Consider the following 8,267-nt stretch of genomic DNA (forward strand, 5'->3'; position numbering starts at 1 on the left):
ACCACCACCTCCAGCTTGTGGATGCGGCGCTCCTCCCCCACCACCTCCACCAATGTGTTGTGCTCCACCACCACCTCCAGTATGTGCTCCACCACTTCCACCTCCACCACCACCACCAATGTGTGGATGTGGGTGCGGTAGGAAGAAGAGATCAGTTGAAGGAGAGCCAGCTGTGGAGGGAATTATCAATATGGATAGTATTTTGGAGTGTAACAATCAGGATTTGAAGGGTATCTTAGAGAAGGTAAGATACAGTAAAAATATGTGTTATTTCCTATAGACCGGCCCTCACATATACCGTGCTTCCTCTAATAGAAGACCACCCAAACCGGCAAATTTACACCCATATATCTCATCTCCTGTAAAAAATATCAAACAGTGGAGAAGTGACAAAAAATATCAAAATTTCAAAAATATTTTGTCAGTTAACCACTTTTTGATATATGTAGTCACTTTGACCTCAATTACAACAATTTGTTCTGGTAAATCAAAGTGACGATGTCCACAGGACAGCCAGAAAGCAGATCAATTCAGCTAAAAAATTTAACTTCTCTAGAAACTTTTCCGTTTCAAAACCACAATCCATTATTTTTTCCAGAACATGAAAACCACTCCATCTGATTCTCTACTCTCCGTCCGTTCATCTCTCAATTCTGATGAATACTTTGTCATGTGCACTCACGGATTGACCGCCTATTCCGCACCAGCTGGAACCAAAAACTGTGCTGTTCCAAAGAAAATCATTTCTGTCAAGTTTTCTCATTGAACGAATCGCACTGAATATCCAAAACTCAACGACATAATTTATTTATATTTGTAAATGTTTTGCCTCAATTCAATGAATAAATATTTAAATATGATACTGTCTTATAATACACTCATTGATGCAATTTGTCATGATTCTTTCTCATTCTTTCCTTTCGATTCTTCTCCGCCGTAATCTTTTCGCGTTCCTTTCGTTTCACATCATCCTCTCCTTCAGTTTCAATCATGTGATCCAGGAATCGATCAACTAGCTCTCTGAAAAATACTCCAGTAGGATACTAACATGATAGTTTCTTACTCGAAACATGGTCTATCAGATGGATAATGCCTCATACAATCCAAGGCAATATCATAGATAGTAGCTGACATATCCTTCAATATATCGTGACGATACCCATCATTCAAGTACTGATAAAGGTTCGATGCTTGAATACATCCATATGGCTCTCCCATCTTGCTGCAAACTTCAAAGCAAGTTATTCCAAATGCCCAAATATCCGTTTGTAAAGATAGAGTTCTTGTCGACAGAACTTCTGGAGGCAACCATTTGAATGGCACTTTTTGCTGATCATCGTAGTCTGTATGGAGTTCATCGAGACATGTTTTTGCCAAACCCAAATCGGTGATTTTGCAGATGTGTCTGGAATAATTTTTTTAAATAATTCCAGCTTCTTTATACTTTAGAAAGTTTAAAAATTTGACGAACAAATACAGTTTTGTCTTGAAAGTTGTTATAGGTGTTCAAAAGACATACTGTAAACACCCTAATAGTCCGTTCCCTAAACCGTCAACTTTCAACCGGTATGTTTAAGTTCCTGTAAATGAATCAAAAAGTAGTCAACTGACAAAATGTTAATTATAAAATTTAAAACATTATGTCAGTTGACCACTTCTTGATATCTTTCAAGATGATCGAGATAAATTGGCTCAAAGTAAAAGTTAAGGTTGATCATTCTATTAGAGTGTTTATAGTATATTTCTTCTCAGGACACCAATTTTGGTACACTCAGAATCTCCATATAATAAACTCGCAGTTTTAAAATTAGTTATAAATTTTTGGCAAAACTAACCACAAATGAAGCTTAAATTTTGTAATTGTCTACTTTTTCCTAGCTACAGTAGTTTTTGAATTATGTGCCTTAAAAGCCGCTTTTGGGAGTAACCTTCAATAGAAGGTGGAATCTGTTAACTACTTAATAACTATGTTTTTTTTCTACAATAGCGCAAATATTTTGAACGTTACTGTCATTGATATTTTTCAGATCAGTTGAAACAGTAATGACCTTATTTCGTTTTAACAGGACCCAAAATTGACAAAATAAGGCCAAAATTTAATCTGCTAGTGTGCCTTACTTTTTGGTATAAACCGGATGTTTCTTGATAAGAACATTTCTTGCCGCAAGATCTCCATGAACCACTGGCGGTGTTCGAGTGTGCAAAAAACTCATGCCTCTACAGATTTGAGCCAAAATATCCAGTCGTTCGTTTTCCGAGAGCATCGCATCAGTCTTTTCAATGAATTTATCCAACGAGGCATCCATCAATTCAAAAATCAAAAAGAGTTGGATTCCACCGGAAACTCCATTCATTCCACTACACATCATTGAGAAACCGTAATAAGTAACAATGTTTGGATGGGATACCATCTGAAAATTTTTCCATAATTCGAAAATTCGAAAACTTTCGAAACCTCCAAAATCTCCATTTCTGTAAATGCAGGATTTCTCTCATCCTTCTCATTCTCTCTCAACTGCAATTTTTTCACTGCTACCGGAACTTTTTCGCCCGAGTTTCGAATCAATTTTCCTTTATTCACTTGCCCAAATGCTCCTTTTCCAAGAGAATCTCTCGCGGATTCCTATAAAAAAGTGAATTTAGGAGATTGGACTGCAGAATTCAAAAAAAAAAGAGGGACGACTCACTATCTGCTTCAAGTCGATATAAAACGGAGAGTTGATTCGAATTGAGGTCTCGTGAGGTGGATATTTCTTCTTTGCAGCACTGACTTTGTCTTCTGATGGAGATCTTGGTATGTCAAGTTTTGCGAGATAAGAAGCCATGATATCCTTTTCAGATTCTCGAAGACTCAGCTGTCCTTCTATTACCTTATGACTCGGTTTTCCAACATCGAAGAGAGTTTTTGTGGCAAAAAGTGTCTTCTCACTTCCTTCGAATCTTCGTGTCACCTCATCGAAATGAGTTGCAGCCCACTGCTCAGTTATCATTGGCTGACATCGCAAGTCTTTTCGGAATCGAAGAGTTGGAGGTGGAACAACATTCTGTCCAACAACCAGAGGAGAAGATCTACAGTATACCAGTTTATGAGGGAGGGCAGAACGGTGGGTGGAGAGGTGATGGACCAGATCGTAGAGTGTTTCGTATCTTTCTCCCATTAGTTCGTAATGACCAAGCGAGGAACGATGAATTGGGACGACCTGTGAACAGGCCTTTCAAAAAAATTGGATTCATAAATCTGAAGTCTTTCCGAATGGAACTAAAACTTTTCAAATTCTTCTTTTCATATCTCTTACCGCTGGTTCAAACGGGGTTGTTTCTATTTCTGACATGAACTCAATATATTGAACTTTTGCCGACTTTTCAGGCTGAGAGTTTTCTGGAATCATCTCTCCGAAGAAGTGGTTGATTGCATTCACCATGATTCCATAGTCTAGAATAATGTATCGCAGATCGTTAAGAGTTTGAGCATTTCCAGACAAAAATAAATGATTTTTACAAACTTTTCAGCTGCAATCGAATAAATTTAGTGATCTAGAAAAGAAGGTCAAAGCTACCAGATTGTTTTAAAATTTAAGAAAAAGAATATAGCTTTTATGCAGTGGACCATTTTTTTGTACGTTGGAAACTTTCTATATTTGAAGAATGTTTTTCCTACATTAATCCTTCAACTGTTTAAATATTTTCCTCTACAGTAACTCTTTTCATTATAAATATTTTTCCCCTACAGTAATGCTTTTAATTTTTGAATATTTTCCCCCTACAGTAATCCTTCTCATTTTCGAAAATTTTTCCCTACAGTAATCCTTTACATTTTCGAATAACTCACTTCCTCTCTCAATCTCAATCAATTGCTTCAACTCATCATCATGTTTCTTATCCCTCTCAATTAGAATCACCAGAAAATAACAGCGATGCTCATCCAAATCGATATTGAGCCATGCAGGAGAGAAAATCCCAAACAATCCAGGACACAAAGCTGACCGATCGCTATACAACTTGTGAACCACTTCGTGTACCTCTGCACTTCCATGATACCATACAGGCCATTGGAATAGAAGCGGGTGTTCTGGAAAAGATCTAATTGTGATCTCGTCTTGTAAAGGTTATCAGACCATCATAGAATTGTTTGGAGACAATGTAATGAGAAGGAATTAAACCGAGATAGGGATTCACATTCCGTTCAGTCATCCATCGACCCAAAGACCACTGAAATGGCAGTCGCATGTAGGTGTTTTGGTCGATAACTCGGACTCTAAAATGTATTTTATCAAGATTTTTGTTTTAATTTCGTTTTCTGTACTGATATTCCTCTGCAACCACATTGATCAAATCTCCAGCATGAACATTCAAATCATCATAACCATTCCCTCCGAAATAATCCCAAAGAGCAATGCACTCCATTTCATGAGATTCGCCACAGAAAATCAACGGAGAAAACGCTGCTGCTTCGTTTATCGACTCAAATAGAGCATCATCCGGACGATCTCTTCCATCGATATCGTATCCCAATCCATCTGCCAAATGATCCAATGCACCGAGAGTTGTCGACTTCTGTTGGTGTCTTTGTTTCTCTGGCTCATCTCGTTTTATCAGTTCGAGCTCTATTTTGATCAGTTCGTCGATATCCTCTTCTTCGACGATTCCTTCTTCTAGAGACACATCACTCAAGTCTTCTTCTAGATCTTTTGTAGAAGAGATTAGGCGGGTTGGGAGAAGGAAATTCTCATTCTTCAAGACAGCGATTCCCTAAATTGGCTACTAATATTCAGTAATTCAAATCTGGGTCAAAAACCAAGAGTCCGATTAGCGGGCGAGGGGAGTCTAAGCGGCCGCAGGTGGTTGAAGATCGCTGATGGTCTGCTGGCGGGCCACTCAACATTCAGGAAAAGTACGAAATTTTGAGATTTTATTGGAATAACTAAAAAATCAAATTCTAGTGATACGTTTTCGGAATTTTTATCAGAAAGCTCTCTCTGATTATGATCGGACCATTGGCGGCTGAACAGTGGCTGAGAGTAAGCGGGCGTGCTAATAGCGAGGTAAAGCCGGCCCACCAGACCTGTTATTGCTCATTGGGAAAACAGTTAGCTAATAATTGTGTTACCTGTTCTCTTGGGAGTGCTTCAGACATTTCTATTCAACAGTTGTTTATTTCAGTACACCTAATTTTTAATACATCCATAAGAGCCACGTATGTCGCCTGGCAACCTAGAAAAAATTACCAAAAAGTATGAGATCACGTATACAATAAAAAGAAGCTAAAGAATATATTACTAATTGACGAATATTTGAGAAAAAGGAGGTAGAATATCTTCATCTTCCGAAACATCGCTAGATTCAAAGACTCTCTCGTTGTATCCGGTACATCCTCGAATGATGAGTTTTGGAGGTTTAAATACCATAAACCGGAACTCGTAGGAATCAGTTAGAAGGAAAATAGAGAAAGCAAAATAGCAGCACCACTCGTAAATTGCATCAATTGCGACGTACTGTTTGGCTGGGTCTGGCACCCAATTGGCTTGGATCACTGGAAAAATATAATGAAAAATAAGAGGAATTGATCACAAAAACTTACTGGCAGCTGCCAAAGAAAAGACTACGAATGCTAGACAGATTCTGATAAGGAAAAGAATCCATCTGGGAATATTTGCATCTTGAATTTTGAGTGAAAGAAATGCATGACACCAAATATAGATGTTTGCAAGAACCAGAGCAACTTTGTTACCTACCAGAGCCACATGATTGATTTTTGTAGCCTAAAACAAGGTTATGGTGTTGGGAATAACAGCTTTAAGCTGATATGCAGAAATTGGAGCTGTGGACGAGAAACCTCGGACGCCAAAGGCCCTACGATGAATACTGCAGTAACCTTTTTACTGTCTCGTTGTTCACTGCTTTTCGTCGAGTTTCCTGTTTTTTCGAGAAAAAGTGTCAGAAATTTAACATTTTTGACAGCGAAGAAATTGACTGAAAACGTACGGAATTCGAGAAAAAGAAAATAAAAATATTGTTAGGTTACGGTAGTTGCCGTTGTCGGACTTTTGGCTTCGGTCGCCAGTGTTTTTCTTCCACATCACCGATTTTTGTACCAGGATAATAATTACCGGAAAATTAATTGCCAATTGATAAGCTGTCAATGCGGCGAGCCCAATCAACAAATTTGTTCTGCTCGCTTTTATATAAAGTGCGGAAATGTTAGCTTGCCGGAAATATGATTTTAATTCTCGATATTTCAGATACATCCATACAGAAACTGAAAACTCATTTGACTGTTTTCTTAGAATTTTTAACAAATCTTACGGAGAAGAAGAATGTGATTTGTCATAATAGTATAGGCATTTTTAGCGGGGATGTATTTCGCAAAATCGCTGAAAAACTAGCTAATCATTAGGAAAAAAAAACAAACCTTAAATATGGCCAATGACCCGGAAAATGTTTAGAAGTAATCGATAGTATAACACTGAAATTTCTTTTTTAAATTTCGATTACCGGAATTCAAATCCATACCAAACCAGAAGACAGATAATGGAATATAGAGAAATCAGAAGAGGAAAAATCCAAATATTGATGATTGCCATTAGAGACGAGAAGGTTATCGTAGAAACTCTGTGTTGCCTGTCGCTCGTTATCAGTAGGTTTCCAACTTCTCAATTTAGTATTCCAGTTTCGATTTATAATTTCTGTTCTATACTCAAAACTAGTGCAAACTGTTTTGAATAAACTATGTTTTCGGCAGGAAAGGTAGGTTCTTCATTGCAAAGTGTTTTTCTAATTTTTTTCTTTCCAATATTTGGTTAAGAACGAGCAATACATTGCTATTCGCTTCTTATCAGCATCGGTTCTATGATGAAACGCTGTTGGGTGCTCTTATTTGAACTCCCGCGCAAATGTTGCATGGTTTCTGTCTGCGTCTCTTCTCTATAACACATGTCAGTGCAGCGCAATTGATTTTGTATTCTCGAGGGTTTTTTTGCAAGATTTTCTGCAAAATAAGATATTTATAGAAGAAAAAGCTATCTGAATTTTAAAAAAATAGATTTAAAAATATTTGTTCAGTTTATGCAAAAGCCAAGTCCGGGAAATGTGCAGAAGAAAGCGTCGTCGGAAATTCTGTTCGCCGATTATGGCAAAAATCGTCTCGATGGCGAGGTGGTTTAATTGTTTATTGTTTCAATATTTATTGGTCCGAATTATAGGATCCAACACCGGAAAATAAACGAGTCATCGATTTGTTCGAACCAGTGGACGCTATGAGTCTGAATCGGGAAAAAGATCGTGTAGTGGTGTCGGGAATTCGAGGCGGTTAGTGAAATTTGGAAAAATTGTGAAAAAAAAATGTATAAATGTTTAGTTCTTCAAGTCATAAAAATTCAAAAGCATGGATCCGGAGATTTTGAAGCTCCTTCAATCGTCAAAGATCTCGATATGAGAGTTTATCGAAAAGGAAAAGTCAACATTCTCTACTCTGCACAAAATGTAAAATGGAATCAACTTTATGGTTTGGAAAAAAATGGAAATCAGTCTTTAAAATATTGTTTTTCAGATCAGTACATAGCTACAACATCTTCTAACGGGTCGATAGTATGTTGGAATATTTCTAGGAGAAACAGTACGTTCAAAACTTTCTTTACATGAAATAAATAAAAATCACTTGCAGAATCTGTGTTCAAAGCTCATGAGAGGTCGGCGACATGTCTCGATTGGCACGCCACCGCTCCCTATATTCTCGTTTCCGGATCTCGTGATTGTACAGTTAGATCTTATGATATGCGAGTGAAGGATAGCCATCAGCTCACTTTCAAATGGTAAAAAATATTAAAAATAAGAGAAAATTATAAATAAAAAAGTGTTTTTCAGTGATAGAAACTGTGAATCGATTCGGGATATCGCAATGAGCAAGGATCAAGGATGTGAAGATTATTTTTTCACAGGAGACGATGGTGGAGTTCTTCGATTGTGGGATTTAAGACAAACTAAAAGGTTGGCGTTGTGATATTTTTTTTTAATTGATTAAAAACATACTAAAAGTTAGATAAAAAAATTTAATTTCATTTTCCTGCCAGAAAAACCCATAATAAAAAAAAATTAATCCAATTTCTGCCAATAAATTTACCCAGCATCTGTCTCTCCATCTGCCTAGTGTCAGTTTTTCGAATTCCGTAATCTATCAAAAAAAAACACCCCATATATATATATATATATATATATCGGTAGACCTCTAATAGAACGACACCCGGTATGTATATATATATATATATATACAC

The 8,267-nt window shown here is 37.1% G+C and overlaps 3 protein-coding genes across 3 annotated transcripts in view; 2 read left to right on the plus strand and 1 right to left on the minus strand.

The window, feature by feature from the left end:
- Positions 1 to 766, plus strand: part of Cbr-grl-22 — a gene marked incomplete at both ends in the record, with an annotated part of 964 nt that extends 198 nt beyond the window's left edge. The window contains 2 exons of the mRNA XM_002641216.2: positions 15 to 244; positions 599 to 766. Of these exons, the coding sequence (XP_002641262.2) occupies positions 15 to 244; positions 599 to 766 (398 nt within the window). The remainder of the gene's footprint in view (positions 1 to 14; positions 245 to 598) is intronic.
- Positions 767 to 878: 112 nt separating this feature from the next.
- CBG05171 lies at positions 879 to 6,245 on the minus strand (the record flags this gene model as incomplete). Its single annotated transcript, XM_045243681.1, has 12 exons — positions 879 to 1,020; positions 1,064 to 1,405; positions 2,119 to 2,411; positions 2,456 to 2,623; positions 2,688 to 3,200; positions 3,297 to 3,433; positions 3,830 to 4,069; positions 4,116 to 4,255; positions 4,304 to 4,749; positions 5,286 to 5,530; positions 5,579 to 5,759; positions 6,108 to 6,245. 12 exons carry the CDS (start codon positions 6,243 to 6,245, stop codon positions 879 to 881), a joined length of 2,985 nt encoding a protein of 994 aa, XP_045092871.1.
- Positions 6,246 to 7,062: 817 nt separating this feature from the next.
- The window catches only part of CBG05170, a gene marked incomplete at both ends in the record, with an annotated part of 15,076 nt that continues 13,871 nt past the window's right edge, over positions 7,063 to 8,267 (plus strand). Inside the window, 5 exons of the mRNA XM_045243682.1 lie at positions 7,063 to 7,152; positions 7,200 to 7,305; positions 7,355 to 7,612; positions 7,661 to 7,808; positions 7,861 to 7,983. Coding sequence (XP_045092870.1) covers positions 7,063 to 7,152; positions 7,200 to 7,305; positions 7,355 to 7,612; positions 7,661 to 7,808; positions 7,861 to 7,983 — 725 coding nt within the window. The remainder of the gene's footprint in view (positions 7,153 to 7,199; positions 7,306 to 7,354; positions 7,613 to 7,660; positions 7,809 to 7,860; positions 7,984 to 8,267) is intronic.

This window comes from Caenorhabditis briggsae, assembly GCF_000004555.2.
Source record: "Caenorhabditis briggsae complete genome, chrIII, whole genome shotgun sequence".
Lineage (NCBI taxonomy): Eukaryota > Metazoa > Nematoda > Chromadorea > Rhabditida > Rhabditidae > Caenorhabditis > Caenorhabditis briggsae.